This window comes from Kryptolebias marmoratus, linkage group LG23 (assembly GCF_001649575.2).
Source record: "Kryptolebias marmoratus isolate JLee-2015 linkage group LG23, ASM164957v2, whole genome shotgun sequence".
In the NCBI taxonomy this organism is placed as follows: Eukaryota; Metazoa; Chordata; class Actinopteri; order Cyprinodontiformes; family Rivulidae; genus Kryptolebias; species Kryptolebias marmoratus.
The window spans coordinates 9,298,577-9,318,593 of record NC_051452.1 but is presented as its reverse complement, the minus strand read 5'-3'; the positions used below and the strand labels follow the sequence as shown (position 1 = coordinate 9,318,593).

General features: G+C 41.0%; 3 protein-coding genes across 11 annotated transcripts in view; 1 reads left to right on the top strand and 2 right to left on the bottom strand.

Moving 5' to 3' along the window:
* Window positions 1–1,216: 1,216 nt before the first annotated feature.
* On the bottom strand, window positions 1,217–9,511 carry arl13b (ADP-ribosylation factor-like 13b). 4 transcript variants are annotated; one of them, XM_017431641.3, is made up of 11 exons: window positions 9,284–9,511; window positions 9,038–9,201; window positions 5,763–5,833; window positions 5,059–5,308; window positions 4,541–4,646; window positions 4,254–4,456; window positions 3,949–4,063; window positions 3,707–3,854; window positions 3,374–3,490; window positions 2,704–2,772; window positions 1,217–2,133 (listed from the first exon to the last, which is right to left on the bottom strand). In XM_017431641.3, the coding sequence occupies exons 2-11, from the start codon at window positions 9,106–9,108 to the stop codon at window positions 2,057–2,059; spliced, it is 1,227 nt and encodes a 408-aa protein (XP_017287130.1). In that variant the 5' UTR covers window positions 9,109–9,201; window positions 9,284–9,511; the 3' UTR covers window positions 1,217–2,056. The 4 variants fall into 4 exon arrangements, with proteins under 4 accessions (XP_017287130.1, XP_017287131.1, XP_017287128.1 ...); XM_017431642.2 differs by lacking the exons at window positions 9,038–9,201; window positions 9,284–9,511 and adding an exon at window positions 6,584–6,755 and having other exon boundaries at window positions 3,961–4,063; XM_017431639.3 differs by lacking the exons at window positions 9,038–9,201; window positions 9,284–9,511 and adding an exon at window positions 6,584–6,751.
* Window positions 9,512–12,178: 2,667 nt separating this feature from the next.
* Window positions 12,179–14,273, top strand: LOC108245004 (gamma-glutamylaminecyclotransferase C). 4 transcript variants are annotated; one of them, XM_017431611.3, is made up of 2 exons: window positions 12,179–12,495; window positions 13,347–14,273. In XM_017431611.3, exons 1-2 carry the CDS (start codon window positions 12,412–12,414, stop codon window positions 13,818–13,820), a joined length of 558 nt encoding a protein of 185 aa, XP_017287100.1. In that variant the 5' UTR covers window positions 12,179–12,411; the 3' UTR covers window positions 13,821–14,273. The 4 variants fall into 4 exon arrangements, with proteins under 4 accessions (XP_017287100.1, XP_017287102.1, XP_037829685.1 ...); XM_017431613.3 differs by having other exon boundaries at window positions 12,182–12,291; XM_037973757.1 differs by having other exon boundaries at window positions 12,191–12,320.
* A 1,469-nt stretch (window positions 14,274–15,742) lies between these two features.
* The window catches only part of farp1 (FERM, RhoGEF (ARHGEF) and pleckstrin domain protein 1 (chondrocyte-derived)), a 49,102-nt gene continuing 44,827 nt past the window's right edge, over window positions 15,743–20,017 (bottom strand). For all 3 annotated transcript variants that reach the window (XM_017431623.3, XM_017431625.3, XM_017431624.3), the window contains exons 25-28: window positions 18,443–18,603; window positions 17,776–17,883; window positions 17,539–17,690; window positions 15,743–16,321 (exon numbers count right to left, since the gene is read on the bottom strand). In XM_017431623.3, the coding sequence (XP_017287112.1) occupies window positions 16,246–16,321; window positions 17,539–17,690; window positions 17,776–17,883; window positions 18,443–18,603 (497 nt within the window). In that variant the 3' untranslated portion in view covers window positions 15,743–16,245. The remainder of the gene's footprint in view (window positions 16,322–17,538; window positions 17,691–17,775; window positions 17,884–18,442; window positions 18,604–20,017) is intronic.

The window sequence follows — 20,017 nt, the reverse complement described above, 5'->3', positions numbered from 1 at the left end:
AAATAAATTTCACTTGTCTGAATTTTTTATGTACAGATATGCATCTTTTAATGGTTTAAAATAAACAAAATAAAATAAGAAAAGTCTAGTTATTTCCATGCAGTGTCCAGAAAGAGGTGTTGTTCAGCTTGTAGGGCAGCACAACTGCTTCCCCCCACCTCCATCATCATATGAAATTACTTTTTGTCACAACAAAAAATAGTGGCTGGTAAAAGAATTTAATTTCCACCCCTGGTTACAATATATTTTAACACTTTAATATAACATGAATGATAATTAGCTTTATGCTAACTACACAAATTCCCACAACTGCGACTCATTTGGCAGTTTTTCTTTTATTATTACCGGTCTTTTATGTCTACAAAGACAAATGTTAACAGCTAGCAATACTAAAACTTAATGTTTGTGCCTTACCTTCATTTTTTTTACCCATAAATGAGGTTTAACAACACAGAAAGTCGCAAGTTATACGGTTAACTCTTTTCAAAAGTTCACGCGCAGTATTTATTAGCTTCATAGGTGTGCCTCGTTAAAGGGGTCCGCTCCTCTATCCTCCGCCGTTATGAAAGCCGGCTAGAAGTGATGACGGGCGGATTTTATGTACAAAGGAACAACGTTGTTTTTTTTTTTGTTTGTTTGTTTTTTTTTTTTTTTGGTTGGTTAGGTTTTTTTTTTTTGGTGGCGGGTTTTTTTTAGTCTAAGCATATATTTTACATCTCAGTGGGAATTCTGGTGATTACTTTGGCCATTCGTTGCTTATAAAGTGAGCAGGCGTCGTCTACTCGGTGCGCCGGCGCATAAATGATGCGTCGCCACTGTTGCTAGGATACGACCAGTTGAATTTAGCTAGCTAGAGACGCAGCTAAATGTGTGTTTATCTCAATCGGCAAGCTTCATTTCTTAGCCCACCAGACTGTTATTGCTTCGTAATAGCCCATAACTGTAACCTCAGTCCTAATAATACAAAATCTGATTACAAAATTACATTTAATGTAAAAAAACAAACTAATAATAACAAATGAAAACGCATCAGCCGCGACATACAGACACAGGTGTAAACGCTAATTGACTCCTGGATTTTCCACCAACTGCTGTTTATGTTGAGCCACTTATAAAATAATAAACACTTCACAACCACAAGCACTGCAATTTCAATCTAGCTGCAGCTGCTGTAATGTAGGAGTGCTGCAAACACGCACGAAATGATCCCAATCAGTTAATGTATTTAAAACATCTTTAATTGCGCTGTTATAAAATTCAGATCGAGTAGAAAAAATATGTTTGTTTTTTTTAAACATCTGGGTCATTAACAAGAGGCTGAACGTTGCACTACAGAAATGAAACGCATTAATGTGGATTTAAAGTGACGTTTCACACATTTTAAATACAACCTGTGTGAAAGTTTGCGAGTGAGGAAACATCACTTTAAATCACAGGTAGTGTAAACAACAGAATGCATAAAAATCTCTTGTTTTGCAGTGTTTCGATTAAACATTAAGACATTCATCACGAAAGCCAACAACTTTGATGTAAAGTGACATTTTTTTTAAAGGTACAGTATAGTGTTCAGACAACTGCTGCTGTTACAGGAAACGTTTAAACTTTAAAAACATCCAATTTAAAGCACAATGAATCTCAAGGTGCAAAAATATATGATCGTTTTTAACGTGTACACAGATACATACATATAAGGTTTTATTTACATTCTGTCTCAGTAAAAGTATTTCAGTTTGAGTCCACACCTTTTAATACTGATATTATGAATAAAAAATAAAAAGGTCAGCACTAACAAGTGCTTTTGTTGAGTAAAAAAAAAAAAAAAATCGGACCTTACAGACAGCTCAGACAGGTTCAGCATTCGAGCTGGATTGCATCGGCGTTTAAAAAAAATTCGAATTACAGCTTCTGGGTCGGAGTTTTTGTCGCCGCTCCGTTTCCGCCCCCCCAACGCTTCGCCGCGGTCGCTGGCTCCGTTCAGTTCTGTCGTCTAAACGCCGCTCGCTTGAGACAGAAAGCACAGGAGAGAGCTGTGATTGGAGGAGGGCTGACCTCGGGCCTAGAAAATGACGTCCTGAGCGTCACCGTTCGGCCGCGGCTTGTTCGCAAGCGGTGGCAGGGGTTTCTTGTAAAACTCTGCGGAAGGGAGGAGAAAATGTTAACAAACCACATCCATCAGGACGTAAAAAACGATCGTTAAAAGACTGAATTAGACAAGCCGTGGAGGTGATTATGAGTTGAGCGAGAACACAGCAAACAGGCCTCTGTGCTGATTGACCCGGCCGACAGTCATGCATGGGACCGGTGAGATGCAAGGGGAAGCAGAAACGCAAAGATGAGACACTGATTAACAGTCAGGATGCGTGTGAAAGCAGAGTTCAGCGTTTCTCCTGGGAATAAATGCACCACCATCACCTGACAGACGCTTCTGATTAAAGAAACAAATGCTTGAGATCACACATAACGTTATTTTTGAGATTTGACCAAAACCGCTACAACTGTCAAGAGATGCTAACCCTTTATTATTATATTTATGTTGGTTTTGAAAACGTTCTGAATTCAATGTGATGCTGGTTGGCAGAAACGCTGAACCTGAGGGTGGGTTAACCTGAACAAGACTTGGGTTAGTGACGGGGGGGGGTTAAGGACGATGCGGGACGTCAGTGCATGGTTAACACAAATCGGGGTCTCACGGGGTAGCTTTACCAGAATGCCTCGAGTCCCCGAGCGGCTCTAGTTTGGGCAGCCTAGACACTTTGGGCGTGGCCCATCCAACTAGAAAAACAAAACGAACACAGTCTGGTGAGCAGAAACATGGATAATCTTGCGGTCGGGCTTCGTCTCCACCCAATAAAATCATTGTTAGAAAGATTACAAACAGTTAAAAAACACATAACTCATCTGTTTTTACTCATCTTTTCATCTTAGAGACGAGGCTACTTCTGCAGAATGGAGTGTTGATGATGTGCTGGTGCTCATGTCTCGGGCAGTAATGTACCCCCATACCATCAGAGAGGCAGGCTAACAACAGGCCGGCTGGTCCCTCTCCTCAAAAAAGAATCTCACAACAGGGATTCTCTGAGTGTAGAACTAAGTAGAGCTTTGTTGCTTTGTTACAACTAATCTTTGATAAATTATCGTGTAATATTTAAAAAAAATGAAAGTGTAGGATCAGTTTGAAGTCTGGAGAGTCCTGATTACAGAAATCTGCACATTAATTTGCACGAAGCTGGAAGATAAAGCTTCTTCTCAGCCTGTATGTTGTGAAGATTAACGCAGATTTGTGCGTCCGCCGCAGTAAGACGCAGACATCACGTCACCCAACATCGCAGGAACGAAGACCTGAACGGCAGCGCCCGATGATGCCTTCACTGACCTGGCGGAGGCGGAGGTGTGGGACTCTGCGCAGGTCCATCTTCTGTCCTCAGAGGGTCCACCCTGTGCTTCCTCTTCAGGTGCAGCTTGTTTGCTTTCTTCTTGCTCTGCCCGCCCGCTGTGCGTGGAACACAAACACAACCTTAACTGAACCGTCTCGTCCTTTCAGCACCCTTTTAATCGCCCAATTATCTCATTACGATTTTATGACTTTATTAAATATTCACTGCTTGGAGTTTGTTAAGAATGTTCAAAGGCAGAGCCGTGTAACAGAAAATCTCCTCAAAGATCCGATCGGAGCAAATATTTCCTCCAATTAGCTGAAAACACTCACTCGCGGTTGTGTTTTCTGGAGTTTGCCTTGTGTCGTCCGGCTCGTCACCGTTGTCCTCCTCGTCCTCCTGTTCCTCCTGCTCCGGTCCTGCTGTCCCGTCCTCCTGCAGGCCTTCCTGCTTCTTCCTCTCCTTTTCTTGTTCCTCATTCTGATACAGAACATAAGAGGAGTCAATCCGAAACACTCCCCTCTTGGAGCGCTCATAATATCCAAGGATAATATTGTGAATTGTGATTGTGAACCTTAGAAATCACATTTCGTATGGGCTGGAAGGGGCTTTGTAAGTTCTCATCGCTGCCTTCCTCCTCTTGGATCGGCCTGCCTTCTCGTTCCGCCTCTTCGCGCTCCTGTCGATCTCTGAGGACAGAAGAAATATTACCCTTTCCGTATAATGACGCTCTGACGTTTACAGATTTCAGTTCCAACCAGGATTTATCATTCTCTGGATTTTCAATCGTGTCTTTGACTTCCTCCAACATCTCTCTTTGCAGTTCAACCTCTGCCAAGTTCGGACCTTTCAGCCATATCCTCCACGCCGCCGCCTCACCTCTCCTCTCGTATCCGCCGCACTCTCTCCGCCCTCTCCTTCTTGTCCTGCTCCTCCAGAGCACGCTGCTCGGCCGTGTCCTTCTGCACGCGCTCGGCGATGGCCTCGTAGTCTTTGGCGATGTTGCTGAGGAGCCAGCTCAGGCCCTTCTTGATGGACTTGTCGACCTTTTTCCCGTAGCCTATAACGGCAGAGCACGGCTCCTGGGGCGGGGTTACACGAATAAAGACCAGATCATTGCGTGCCCACGTGTAAAACAGGCCCTTTAACTTCTGCTCCGCGCTTACGATTTGACAGAGACACTTGTTCTCGTTAACGAGCTTCTCCAGCGACAGATTCTCGATGATGTCTGCTTCGGCCAGCGCCCCCTCCTGGTCTTGTTTGTTGGCGAGTCTGAGAGCAAAGAGGGAAAAAAAAACAGAAAAGATGCATTTTATAAATTTTTTTTCTGCATCCAGTCGCCGAGAAGATGGGAAAAGTCACTCCAAGGGCGGTTATCGCCGTCAACTTTTGTAACGCGGACGGTTACAGCGGCAGGAAATCTTATGGAAATGCGACTGTGCTGATTGCTGATTAGAACACTGCGCATATCACGAAATATACTTTCATCTCTCTGCTCCACAGCCTGGGTTTCGCGTTCTGATTACTGATTAAACAGATGTCTCCGCGAATCAGCATGCGGCACACACCCCAGACAGGCCGGACACCATCGGCGGAGGACAAAAACAGGAATGGCGTGTCTTATCGTCTTTCAAATTCTCTGCGTTTTTCAGCTCCTCCGCCTGATTACCACGGGGACACTCACACCAGCACAGGTTTCCCCGCGATGCGGGGGTGCTGCAGGACCTCGGCCATGGTCTCGCGCGTCTCCTGGATCCGCTGGACGTCGCTGGAGTCCACCACGAACACGACGCCGTGCGACTCGGAGTAGTAGTTCTTCCAGATGCCCCGGATTCTTTTCCCGCCGCCCAGGTCGAAGATGGTCACCTCAAACTTGCCCTGCTTTAGGTCGACCTTGGAGAAGCCCACGGTGGGAGCCACGTCCTGCGGGTTTTCTGAAAGACAAACGGCCCGGGCTGAAGAATCCGAGGCAGGGCTTTAATTATCACCCGCCGCCCAAAGGCAAAAGGCGGACGATAATATCTCATGAACCACTGGACGAATTTGAATGAAACAAGCTGCATTTATCCTCATTTTCAGACCAGATTATTGTCAGAGAAATGTTTGTGTTTGTCTGTTAAGCCTCTACTGTCACCTATAAATAATTCAGGCATAAAAAAGCTACTGAACTCGGTGTTGTGTCGACAAATAACAGACATTTAAGCACAGAACCAGCTATATTGCATCTTTTTTTGCATCTTTCCAGAAAGAAACAGCTTGTTCCCCTTTCTTTCATTTAAAAATTATAGCAATAATTAAACAAAATAAGAGCCAAATGTGATGTCAAACATTTATTAAAGAAACAACGGGTGAACAAGCAATTATTCGTGGGTAATAACCGATTCTCACCTCCCTGAATTCCTCTCACTGTGGCCGTCTTCCCTGCATTATCCAGACCCACCATCACCAGGGTCACTTTCCTGTGAACATAAGGGGTAAAAACAAATAAACGCACAGTCACAACCACTGCTGCCGTTAGACGGAGCCGATCCGCAGCTTCGCCGGGCATTAACTCTCGTGACGCACGCCGGAGCACAGCTAAGCCGGTTAATAATCGGAGAGTGCGTCAGCAGCAGCCACGAGGGGAAGGAACACAAACACAACACCACGATGACGCTGCAATTAATGACCCAGACACTTTTAGTCATTCTTTACGAACTAAAAGCAACAATCTACCTTTTATTAATGTTTTTGCTTCGTTATAAATATGTTAGCGTACATATTAGTCCCAAGTGGACGTCCCTGTAGTGACTACAGGAACACAAAGAGGCGATGCAGCCATGGATGCAGGTATCCAGCAAGCGTACACCTTGTCACCAAGCTGTTACACAACATTTTAGACTTTTTCTGAAAGCAAAGCAAATCGTCTACCACAATTAACAATAAAACGGAGCACTAAAACAAATACATTCAGTGAGAATTTACTTTAATTGATGAAAACTAAATTAAAAGCCTAATATCCCTTAGGGAATGCCTCCTTTCAAAGATTAGAACCATTCTGGCTGTCACCTTTAGAACCTTCGTAGCCAGAAATACAAAAAAACAATAAAAAAGTAAAGCACCACATCTGCTGGGTAACCAGACTGCAGAGGGCTGTAACGACCTACGATGTGAGATCTGTGTCTACGAAGCCCAAACGCACATTCTTTGTCTCCCGGCTGCAAACTTAACTTTGAAACTTGCGCCTAAACGACATCAAACGCACGATCCATGTGACTGTCCTCTGGAGCCAGCTGGCCTTCATCGGTTCGGCTTCCTGGGCGTCCGCCTCCAAGCTGCGAGACCCCGTTTCTGCTAACCCATAACCGTCCGCCGTCGCCGCTGCAACCTCGAAACGGCAGCGAATTGGAGGAGACCCGCTGAGCCGACCTGATAAGAGATTAGTTGAGGATTTCTGGCTAATTCCCAAAGGATCAGAAGCCTCGCTGCTCGCGCGTAAACAAAGCGCCGCTGACCGCTTCGAGTTGGTCCTGATGCATCACGTCCACGCAGTCCAGCAAACAAGGACGGTCGGAAACAAAGCTCAGGGTGAGGAAATTACAGGATGAAATCACGCTAAAGGTGCTAACAGTAACAGTAGCTTCTCTGTTTGATGGCTATACTGAAAAACATTTAAAAAAAGGGAAAAAATCAAACAAATTTATAACAATTACCAAAAATATGTTTTATAAATATAAAGTTTAGATAAATAATTATCTCTGACATTTACAGTCAGACTAAGAGTTTGTTTGTTTTTTAAGGCAAATGAATTTATTTTTTCTTGAACTGAAGTGAGTTGCCTTATTTATGCAAAATGAACTCACATGCAAATCACTCTCCCTCCCCTCCCTCTTGAGGGTTGTTAAGATCTGTGTTGGCCCGGTCCACACGAGAGATGTATTTGTTATTATAAAAAGTCTTGTAGTTATAGTAAAATCTTATAAAGTTATTATAAATAGCCAGTTTTATTTTCTTTTTCTTAAAGTTGTATAATTAGAAATCTCTAAAAAGTTTTGTTTCCGTAAAAACGACAAAAGTTTGGAGTTTTGCCCGACTTTCCTCCGTAAAGCTCTAACAAAGTGACGTGATTTTGGGTAAAAGCTGCGCGTCGGGCAAACAAAACAAATTGTCTTTTGTAAAATTTACAGCAAAATATTAATAAATACAGCAGCACTGAGAGTGTGTAGTTGTATCAGTACAATGTGGTAATATAACAACATGAGTGAAGGGATTTATCAAAATAAGGTGCTACTAAAACAACACATACTATCAATGTCCCCACGACCTCTGATAAGAGCTGCAGATGCAATAAATTTGAGCTATGATGAGACTGCTTCTACAACCATCTGTGAAGGAATGGGTCGCTCTCAGCTCAGTGGATTCCAGCGTGGTGCAGGGATAGGATGGCTCCTGAGCAATAAGTCCGTCCAGGAAATTTCCACGCTGCTAAATATTCCACAGTCAGCTGTTAGTGGTTTTATAATAAAGTGGAAGTGATTGGGAACGACAGCAACTCTGTCATGTAAAACCAGAGAGTGGGCTCAGAGGGTGCCGAGGAGCACAGAGGTCACCAACGTTCTGCAGAGTCAACATCTACAGACCTCCAGACTTCATGAGGCCTTCAGATCAGCTCAGGAACAGAGAGTAGAGTTTCATGGAATGGGTTTCCATGGCAACAGCTGCATCCAAGCCTTCCATCACCAAGAGCAAAGCGTCGGATGCTGTGGGGTAAAGACCGCCATCACTGGACTCTAGAGCAGAGGAGACGTGTCCACTGGAGGGACAAGTCTGGATTTGGCTGCTGCCAGAAGAACGGTTCTTGTCTGACTGTATTGAGCCAAGTCTAAAGTTTAGTGGAGGGAGGATCATGGTGTGGGGTTGTTTTTCTGGAGTTGGGCTCTAGTGAAAGGAACTCTTAATTCTTCAGCAAACTGAGACATTTTGGACAATTTCATGCTCAATGTTGTGGGAACAGTGCACAAAGCAAGGTCCACAAAGACATGGATAAGTGAGTTTGGTGTGGTAGAACCTGACTGATCTGCACAGAGTCCTGACATCAACCTGACAGAACACCTTTGGGATGAATTAGAGCAGAGACTGAAAGCCAGGCCTTCTGTCCAACATCAGTGTCTGACCTCACAGATGAGCTTCTGGAAGAATGGTCAAAAACTCCCATAAACACTCCTAAACCTGTGGAAAGCCTTCCCAGAAGAGTTGAAGCTGTTATAGCTGCAGAGAGTGGGCCAACATCATATTAGACCCGATGGATTAAGAATGGGATGCCACTCAAGTCTATATGTGTGAAAAAAATATTAAATATGAAGAAAAAGTCATGCAACTTTAACAACCATTCCACTATTTTCATTCATTTATGACTAATATTCCTGTCTGTTCTAACAATTACAGTAATAATTAGGCAAACGGCACTTAAAAAAAATAAAAATCTGATTTGACTGATAGAGATGATCTCAGGACCCCTTGCTTGGTGTTTCGCGACCCAGTCAGGGACCACGACCCAGGACTTGGAAAGCTGTCAAGGGCTATAAATCACTTCACAGATTGGAGCTACGTGCGTCCCTGTGAACATTTGTTTATTTATTTTTTGTTTGTTCGTTTTTTGGGTGGCCGTTTTGTGTTTCCCTCACCTGGCAGGCTCTCGCCAGCGCTTCAGCCAGTTGCAGCAGTTCGCCATCAGGCTGAACATCTCAGTCCGCATCCAGGTCACCGCGGGCCGCTGCTCACCTGCCGGGAGGTGCTACATGGCTCGACTCACAGCACAGACAGATCAGAGCAGCTTTTAAACACCAGCCTAAAAAAAAGACAGAAACACGACGGTTAAAAAAAACCGACACCGCTGTATTTAAGAAGCGAGAGAGAAAAAAAACCGTTACCTGTTAGCTAAAGCTAACGTTAGCTCGTTTGTTTTAGTTTCGACGCACAGGAGGCTCTGTTGACACACGGATAACACCTGTGTTCGCAGGTAATGATAAAAACCGCCAACTCACAGCCAGGGCTACGACAGATTTTGCAATTTCACCTACGAAACGCCGTCCTCTTCGCTCCTAGCAGCGACGCTTTGTTTACGTCGTCTCTTTCTGCTGCTAGGCTGCGGACGTGCTTACGTCACCAGCGTCACGTCGTGCGTCGGAATTCCATTCAGGACTTTTTTTTTTAATTCATTTACCTTTGTTTCACACTTACAAATCTTACAGGCCTAAGTGCAAGTACAATAAACATTTTGAGCAGACTGTTGTATAACAATGAACAGCGACAGTGAACATGAACACTGAAAGCCATAAAACTAGATTAAAACGAAAAGCAAAATATTAAAATCCTCAAAAGCAACAAGAGCCACATTAAAAGAACGTTTCACAATACTGTTATGAAGCCTTTGTGCTTTTTGTGACTTTCTTAGTTTCAAAGAATCTCTTAGAAAAGTCAAATTTACATTTATGCACAAAAAATTGGACCAAAATAAACAAACCTTTTAAAAGGAACTCTTTGGTTTAGTCCTCCAATATGACACCAAACTGAAGCACTTTTCGATCCAAAGTAAATATCTCTAAATTGTTTATTCTCCCCCAATTAGAAAAGTGTTCCCAAAATATCACAAGTAAAGAAAAGACTGTATTTTACGCCGACTCTGATTGTTTCAGCACAAAGCCTTTAAATATTAAAAACATTGTTCTGAAAGGAAAAACTCCTGTTTTCTTTCCGCTCAAACATTTATGAAGATGGGGAACAGTCGTAGTTATTGCTACGACTGTTGTTCCTGTTAAAATGCTACTTATTAAGAAACACTTGGTCTCTTTTATGCACGTTCTGTAAAAGAACACAATGAACTATACTTGATTAACTATTTCCATGGATAAAGTATTAAAATCTCCTTAAAAGATCAACATGTCAATCAGTATCAAGGAAGGTGACTTTAAAAATAATGAAATCATATACATAAATTAAAACACTACTTTTAATGTATCACTAGTTCATAGACACAACTTCAAAATGCACATAGATAATGTTATTTAAACCATAGAAGCTTTTAAAAATCTATCCTAAACCCTTGAGTATGAATTTATTATAATTATTGTAATGCTGTTTTTATTTGCTTGTGCTGTCCGTACCTGTTTTTTAAATGTTGTGACTTAGTAAAGCATTAAAAAAAGAACAAAAAAGGCAAATTAAATCTATCTAAGCACTCCATCAACAAGAAAACAGCTTCCATGATAAAGCTATCTGACCAAACAAATACATTTGTCTTTAAATATGAGTCCATGCTACCTGTAGCCGTGTTTGCTACTTAGATTAAGAAGTAAACAACAAAAAAAAACACCTAGTCAATCTGTTTTAATTTATTATTGTTCTGTCTCTTTATACTGCTGCATCATTCTGACTGCAAACTTAAACATCCAGTGAGCTGTGCGTTTACCGCGAGCAAAAAGAAAAAGAAAAAATGTTAATTTCTCATCTGTCTTCATTTTGATTTCATCCACATATCACTAAAGTGAACTCAGTCAAGCTGAATGAAAAATAGAGTTAAAGACAAACTGAGACCCAGCCGGGCAGAAAGAAATGCCAAACTGCTTCACCGGAGTTATTGAATATCTTTCGAGCTGCCTAATCCAGACGGTTTATTAGATCTCTCTGAGGTTTTTAAGCTGAGTCAGCAGCCGGAGTCCCTTTAAAACTCCACGTTGAGCAGCTTGATTGGGCAAAAAAACGGCTGAACTCTGATTCCAGCGATTAGTTACTGTCTGAGCTCATCTCCGCAACACAGGTAAGCCAGAGAAAACATTATTTCCTCTTAAGACAACTTTATCTTTATGAGATCTATATCTGCCACAGCAATAAATCTAATTTGTTTACTTGGAGTCGGTGTATTTACTGAGTGGACAGTAATGACTCTATTTGGCTTCAAGTATTGAAGAAGTTCTAATCTTATAAATGAAATTGAAAACCTTTTCTACGTTTCTTTTTAATGTCCTCCTCAGCTTTGACAGTATTAAACTGGCATGGCTATATTTTATCTCCGTTAAGTGGTTTTTAAGGGAGCCATCTGTATAAATTAAAGATGGAGGGTTATTTACAACCCTCCACAAAGGAGACATCACTTATATGAAACAACACATTCAAGTGTGACTGTAGATTATTTTACTTTGAAGACAGCTTTGTACAATTATTCCAATTATTGCAGGTCAGTGTTTATTTATTTACAACAAAACATGCATTTATTTTGGTACACATTTTGAGGTTAAATTTATTTACACTGCAAATCAAGGTAGCCCATAGTTGAAATCCAGTAAAGTATTTTTTTAAAAAGACGGCATTGTGCTGTATTATTATGAATAAAAATGTATCTCATAGCAATTTAAATTCATTAGTTTTGCTTCTCAATGTACTAAATGTAAAAGATTTGTATGACAAAACAACTGCTGTACAGCTTTATTCGGCTAGCTTTATTAGCCTAGATAAAAAAAAAGGTTCTCTTTAATATTTTTTTATACTTGTCTACTCAAAGCACTTCACAAATCATTTTCTAGTTTTCTTTATGATAATTCTATTCTCTTACATTCTTATGTGTTTTTTACTCAGGCGACTTACGATAATTCTCAAGTTTTTATTGTGCCTAGTCTAGTTTTGGTGAAAAAAAAAATACTTATGTGATAAAAAATGTGAATTTGGAGAAGCAAAAAGAATTGCGGTTGTAAATCCGGTTGTTGTGATGTAAGGCCGTTTGTACCTTCGCAGCCTCCGTAGTTAGAGATGCTATCCGGAAGTTAGCTAGCTTGGGTGCTAATCACCTATGCTAATCACTGCTAAGTACTGCGCGAGCCCGTTGTAAAATTCCGTAGTCGTGGCAACGGAACAAGCAGTAATACGTTTTTTACGCCTCATTAAGGTGTTGTTGTTGTTGTTTTTAAAAACGATGTAGGTTTTTAGTTGTTGTTTTGTTATTGTGATCTATTACAGAAATATATATTTTAGAAAAACTTCTAGTGAGCATCTCGATTACTTCCGGATGTTGACGGAGTCGTTTTTGCGCATGTGCGGGAGCTTCATACGGGCTGCGTCGTCATTCACACCTGTCGTTCCGCTCGATAAGGCAAGATTATCGTGTGTTTTCTACAATTTAAAAGCTTTTGGGGGGAAATGCTGATTATTATTATAAACTGTATAGCCTGTCGGTAGCCTGTGTTGTTGGTTTTGAATCGAACTGGTAGGACAACTTCAGTTTCAGTTTTTATCTGCAGTAGCATTTGACCTGTGAAGGCACTATGTTAATTATTCTCTACATATTGGTGTTTTGCAAAGCAGATCGTTACCAACCTATGTTTTATGATCTTGTTTATAATTTATTGGCATATCTATTACATCTTTAGAGCAGCACCTGGTTTTAAATGCTCTTCATTTGAAAAGAGGCATTAAAATGTCCCCTGGCTTGAAGTTTTAGTCATGAAATAAAGGTTTTATGAATGACAGTGTTTTAAAGAATCCTTACCCTCTGTAGGATAATCTAGTCCTTTGCTGAGCAGTTTGTGAAGAAAAAAAGAGGTAGTGAAGCTGTTATTATATCAGCAGAAATCAGCTTCTTTGTTTTATTCAGCTGAGAGATAATTGCTGATGGTGTTGCATAATTTCACAACTGTGTGAAATCAGCAGTTCGTACAGTTCACACTGTGGCCCTGTTTTTCCAACAACTATCTGTTATAGTTTAGATTTATTTGGAATAATGTCTCTCTTTGTGGTCCTAAAGCTTTAGAAATGGCTTTATAACCTGTTCCAGACTGATAGATCTCATTTACTTTGTTTCTCGCTTGTTCCTCATTTTCTCTGGATGATGATTTCTGCTTTTTGAAGATCTTTCACTTTGTCAGACATGCAGAAGAATAAGAAATCAGGAAGGGGGCGCACGCTTTTTTACACCACTGTGTTTATTCGCCTTGTAAAATGCAGGTGCCTTTTGTCCTCATGGCTCATGTCTTCGTTTACGGCACGCTGAAGAAGGGGCAGCCCAACCACCACTACATGATGGATAGCAGCAACGGAAAAGCCACGTTCGTCGCCACCGCCATCACCGCCCAGAAATACCCGCTCGTGATCGCCGGCAAGTACAACATCCCTTTCCTGCTCAACCTCCCCGGGCGGGGCCTCAGGGTCCACGGGGAGGTCTACGAAGTGGACAAGAAGATGCTGGGCTTCCTGGACGAGTTTGAATGCGTCCCCGGCATGTACCAGCGCACGACCGCCGGGCTGGAGGTCAGGGAGTCGGCGGCGGGGGGGAAGCTGTCGCCGGGCAGCATCACTGAGGCGTTTGTGTACAGCACCACTGCGTACCAACCGGACTGGCCGTCGCTTCCCGCCTTCGAGAGCTACGACGCATCCGGCGATCACGGCCTCAGATACGTGTGCAGAGAAGACAGACACTGAAACCTCCTCTCTTTTTCTAACGAAGGCATCTCAAACGCATCATAGGTTAATGTTTTGAGCTCTACTTTATTACTGAGATCATGGTGGACACTTTAGGTTCTAACGCGAGGTTTTTATTTCAACACTTTTAACACGAGGAGAAAAAGTACTCGGGCACTAACGAGACTTCTGAATGTCTTTTAGTTTGTCCATAGCATATATACATCATATGGTTATATAAAACTGCTGCCTGTTCAGCCTTTTTACATTTGTGACGTCATGGGGGAGCTCCAAATCAGGCAAAACCATTTAACACCACAAAGACAGACCTTTTACTGATGACTAAATCTAAATCAATCCCTCCAGGATTTCGCAGGCATTTTTTGTGATTGTTGCGGGCTAAAATGCCTGATTTCACGGGGCATTTTCTGAAAAGTTGCGATTTTTTTCTTTTACTAAAATCAATATAAAACCAAAATTTTTAATATATAAATCAAAAATACTTGCTAGTTTTGTAAGATAATTCCCAACAAACATTGACATTCTCAAAAGGTGCTTTATTTGAGAACTTTGATAGCTTCTAAACTGACATTCATGACCATTTCTGGATCGTCCCTGGTCTGCAGCTCTCCTCACATGTTTTGCAGACACAAAGTGTTTGTCGATGCGTTTATGTTCCATGATTACACTGCAGGACGNTTTGCTGAAATCTTTGTGGGCAAATGTGAAGCATTAGCGCACATTTTGGCTTTGGTCGCTGCTCCTGCACGCTCCCGGCATTCTGATGTTAACAGGAAGTGACGTCACGTCTTCTCGAGGTATTTGGGGCTATTTTGTATTCCACACTACACAAACCCACAAAGAAGAGACTAGACCGCAGAAACGGTGGCGAATCACTTTAGAAACAATAAATATTGGGTTAAAGTTGCGGGAAAGTTGTGGTGTTTTGGGCAAAGTTGCAAAAAGTTGCGATTTCGCAGGGTTTGCTTGATTTTGCGTTAATAGTTGCGATCGCAACATCATGAAATCCTGGAGGGTCTGCTAAATGCACAAACTAGTGTTGAGAAGCAGATGAGAAACCACCATTAAAAGCTTCAAGTAGTCAAGTTTTTAGTACTACATCCTTAAATAACAGCAAGCCCAACTGAATCTCTTTACATCTTCATATAAATCATAATTAACGTTAAACTCTTACAACAATCATGGAAAGCAGCTAAATGTTATATAACTAATGATGAGACTTGCAATGATTTCAAGACTTTTCAGCCAGCTGATGAATCTGCAGCTAACTTATTTAACATGTAAACAGAAGCTTAAAAAGTACGTTTTCAGACGTACTGTAGCATGATTAGCTACTAACAGATTCAGTAACTCCAGCAGCTTTAAAAGTTACTTTAACTGTTTTATTATTAGCTTAAATCTGTGATTACTGATCTGTCAGAGGGATAACTCAAGCATCATTGAGGCAAATAAGATCAAATGTGAACCGAGACGTTTTCCCTGTCACTTTTATCATAAACGTATTTTTCATATGTTGTTTTTACATCATCAGCTCTTATTTGAGGCTATTTAGCCTAAATTTACTATAAAACCGGTTCAGATGTTTGACCAGAACGCACTCTTTTATACAACTCTGTGGCGGAAATGTATGTTTTATGTGTGTAATGTACATTTTCTGTCTAATTCTGCACCTGATTTTTAACAGAACTGTTTGTTCTGCAGCCTTTTTGACACATCAAGTACTGTAATAATAATTTATTTTGTCAAACTGGGCAGAAAAAAGAAAATGTTTGTGTGAGGTTTTTTTTTTTTTCCAGAAATAAAGATGGGATGGCAGCTTGTTTAAACACGAACCAGAAACCAGCCTCATCTTAACCCCTTAACGGCGACGGTAACCATGACAGCCCAAAAAAACGGAAGAAATGGACGACAAACCACCCAAATCTCTGTTGGCTTTGGAAGCAGATCTGAAGTGTTTTTATTTGTCCTCTCAGACAAAACCAAACGAGAAGAAGGAGGATTTTCACAGTGTATCAAAATACTGTACATAAAAAAGCACATTACAAAAAGAAAGAGCTTCTAATCGTCCCGGGTGGAATTACACACAGTGATCACGTGCATAAAACTTCTCTTCATTACTTCACCTCCTTTTGGTTACGTTCAGAGACGCGTGTCATCCTCACACCTGTAACCGTGTTGCGTGCACGAGAGAAACGAGAGAACGCTGCCGGCGGCTTCCAGTTTGGCACCGAGAACGTAAAAAAATGAAACTGTCACCGACGACTCCGGAGCGCGTGGAGACAGAAGCAGAAGGTGACGCGTGGACGAAACGAAATAATAATAATAAAAAAAAAAGCTACTGATTTAGTGTTTTCAGTGTCTGTGAGACGAGCTTCTTCTTTAAGGCGAGTGTGAGGAAGAGAAGGAGCCGAGGAAGGCCGGCTGATCAGTACAGGTCTTTCCTGGTGCTCGGCAGGGAGCGGCTGGTGGAGCAGGTGGCGCTGCGGATCACCTCCATCCACCTGGAAAACACCCAACACCCACGATTATTCATGTTACTAACGTGGCTTCAGTTAGACGCAGGTCAGAGAAGTTAACTCAACTAAACTAACTCATCTCTAACTGAATTTAGCTAAACTAAATCAGACCAGGTTAAACTAATCTAATTAATCTCATCTTAATAAACTAAATTAAGCCAAAGAAATCCATGTTAAACTAAGTCAAGCTAAGCTTAACTAAACTAAACCAACTCATCTTAACGATGAGGTTTAGCTAAACTAAATTAAATCAGGTTAAACTAATCTAATTAATCTTAATAAACTAAATGAAGCCGAGATAAAGTATGCTAAATTAAAATAAACTAAACTAATGTAAGCCAAGGTAATTATCTTCAAATAAACTGCTAAATTTAACTAAGCTAATTCAAGCTAAGCTAAAATAAACTAAACTAAACTGACCTAAACTAAATCAACTTCACTTAAAAATAAGACTAAACTACATCAGTGTACGCCAAAGTTAGCTCCGTTAAAGATAAACTAAATTAAATATGCTAAATTCAATCGAGCTAAATTAACGTAAAGTTAGCAAAGTTAACAAAACTGAGTTAAACTAAATGAAGCAAAGCTTAAAAATGATCCTTTCTAAATTAACCCCAAAATTAGTTAAGCTTAACCAAATTAAGAAAAGATGAGGAAATAAATTAAGCTAAATTTAACTCAGCTAAATTAAGCTAGGCTTAGATAAACTCAAAAATCAAACCAAACTAATTTAAACCAAAGTTAGTAAAGTTTAAATGAGTTATATTAGCTACGTTAAACCAAGTCATGTTCATTTAAACTACACTAAATTAGGCTAAACCACACAAAGCTTAACTAAATTAAATTGAGCTGCAGCCGAAACAAATATTTTGAGTTAACGAGTTTGTTAGAAAGTCCAAAATTACCTCTAAATATTCAAAAGCTAGGGGTTTAATTCCCTTTCATGCTCATTTGAAATTAACTGGACTCAGTTAAAAATTAGGACAATATTAACCTGTTATTTGTTAGATTTATTCATAAATATTTCGTCTTAAATGCTGCAAACTGAAAGCTAAAACTTGAGCTCAAATAAGCGTCAGCTACTAACATTTAGCTGTTAGTTTTGAGACGTTAGCTGGAACTGTAACGCTACAAATGAAACCGTATAATCTGGTATCAAAGTGCGAAACTCTCTCAGCGTTTGCGTGATTTTGTGTACCCACCTGTCGAAGGTGTACTCGCTCTCTGATCGGAAGTAGTACACGTGGGACTTAAAGTGAAGCTTGAACACATAATCTTTGTGGATGTTCTCCGACTCTGCTGGGACGGTGACGGAGTAGCCCAGAAGAGGCAGGCTGGCCAGAGGGTATTCATCCTGCGGGAAAATCATCATCATCATCATCATCATCGTCGTCGTCACAGAGCGGCGTGAAGCCCAGTGACAGAACGCCCCGTCCTACCTGGTGGGATTTGTAGAAGAAGAGGCTGAAGTTGGTGAAGACCACCCAGAGCTTCTGCCAGCCGTTGCTGTTCTTGAACTTCCTCAGCAGGTTCCCTGAGAGTTGGTTCTGCAAACACAAGAGGGAAAATAAAAATAAATAAAAAGCAAACAGCTTCATAAAACAAGGTGTTACTTTTTTTTTTTTTTAAAGGGGGGAAAATAGGAAAAACTACCAGCCTCCATCTCTGCCTAATCCTCCGCACTCAGAGCATGCTTTTACAGAAATTTCATTTGCTTTTTACCTGAAGAAAATTCTACTTCAGTGTTCAGCTACTTCCAGAGGAAGGTGATTTAATTATAAACCATCGGGTGGAATGACTGCTGCTGCAGTACCTCTTTACTCCAGCAGGTGTCAGTAAAAGACAGGGGCCCCTGACGGCTGCTGAGGGGCCTCATCAACCCACTGACTGGCCTACTGGCCTCTCTACTCATGCCAGTGTGAGCAGACAAACAAATGGGAAAGGTGGAGCCAGAAGAGACAGGCGGACGAGGACAGAAGGGACACAAGCACAAAAACAATGAGACACAAACACAGAGGAGACAAAGGAAGAAGACCAGGAAAGATAACGACGCAGATTTAGGCAGGAAACCGTCGAGGCAAGGCACTGAAACCCGCGCTGCGTCACCTCCACGGCGATGCTGAAGTCCACCATGGACACGCTGGTGTTGCGATGCCAGCAGACGTGGACGGTGGTGTTGCCGCGGTTACTCTGACGCTCGAGGGACGACCGCGAGCCGGAGAGCTCATCCTCTGACTCCAGATCAGCTCCGCCGTCCTCCGAGGGCCCTGGGGATCAAACCGCAGAAAGAAATGAGTCAAAACTCCTCAAAAGTAAAGCTTTTATTAAAACATCCATCACACGGTGAAGGTTTAGATAAACTCAGGTTAAAGTCCGAACAGATAAACTAAACTTAACAGAAGATAAGTCATGTTAAACTAAATCCAGCTACGCTAAGAAACGAGGCTAAATCTAACTAAACTAAGCTAAACGAAGACAAAGTAAGCAATGTTAAAATAAACTAATTCAAACTGAGATAAACTAAATTAGAATAAGAAGCTACACTAAGTTAAATGGAGCTTAGCTAACTAAACTAAATAACTCTAACCAAAGGAAGGTCTAAATAAACTAAACTAAACTAAACCAAATCATCTCTAAGATAACTTAAGATACAATACCCTAAACTTAGCCAACTTCAGTTAAAGTCAACAAAGCCAAAATGATCTGGACTAAATTAAGCCAAATATAATTTCAGATAAACTAATTCAGGCTAAGCAAAGGTAAACTTTGTTACAGTAAACTAAACTAAATTTAGCTCAACCAAACCCAGCTAGTAGCTTGACCTAAGGTAGGATAAAAATGAAGCTAAATTAAACTAAACTAATTAACACAAACCAAACTAAGATCTGTTAAATTAATCTAAACTAAACTGTGATCAACTCCATTAAACTAAAATAAACTAAACTAAGTCAAACTAAAGTAAAACAAGTTAAACATATTAATCCATACTAAAGTAAACCAAGTTAAGATTAATCCATGATAAAGTAAACCAAGTTAAGATAAAATTAATCCAAGCTAAAATAAACCAAGTTACGATTAATCCAAGCTAAAGTAAACCTACAGTAGTTAAGACAGATGAGGTAAACCAGGTTAAAATAAACCATGCTGAAACTAAACAAATCAGTCCAAACTAAATGAAACTGAGCTAAATAAAGTGAAGTTTAAATTTAAGATAAAACCTGAATCTAACAAAACTCCAGATGTGTTCTAGTTGCTGCTGACGGGTCGGTCAGCTTAAACCATCAACCAGAACCATCTCTATGGAACATCGGCTACTAAACGTCACTCAAACATGGAGGATTGTTTGTTTTTTTTAAGCGTTAACGTCACGCTGCAGCTCTGCTAACACAGAACAAAAAAACACGGAGCGATCAAAGACATTTCAGTCAAGTTAGAGGAAAAATAAAACCCTTCGGGCTTTAAAACTGCGAGGCGGTGATATATCCCAGAGATAAAGGAGGCGTCACGCCCAGGGGTGGAAATTAGCACCTGCCACCGGCCAAATGCGGGTAAATATTTGAAGTGGCGGGTGAATTTGATCAACACACACGCCACTGTGGCGGGTTGTCAATTTGAACAGAAAAGGTGTTATTTGTCCTCTTGACATATAGGGGGCAGCAATGTGCTCGAGTTGCTGCTGTT

Coding starts and splice junctions, on each gene's coding strand:
- arl13b (XM_017431639.3), bottom strand. CDS start 6,657: ATGAAGGCCAGCTGGCTCCAGAGGACAGTCACATGGATCGTGCGTTTG. Junction 4,647..5,058: donor GCGGGGAAACCTGTGCTGGT/GTGAGTGTCCCC, acceptor CTTTGCTCTCAG/ACTCGCCAACAAACAAGACC. Junction 3,491..3,706: donor TCCAGAAAACACAACCGCGA/GTGAGTGTTTTC, acceptor TTCCACGCACAG/CGGGCGGGCAGAGCAAGAAG.
- LOC108245004 (XM_017431611.3), top strand. CDS start 12,412: ATGTTGACGGAGTCGTTTTTGCGCATGTGCGGGAGCTTCATACGGGCT. Junction 12,496..13,346: donor CTGTCGTTCCGCTCGATAAG/GCAAGATTATCG, acceptor TGTAAAATGCAG/GTGCCTTTTGTCCTCATGGC.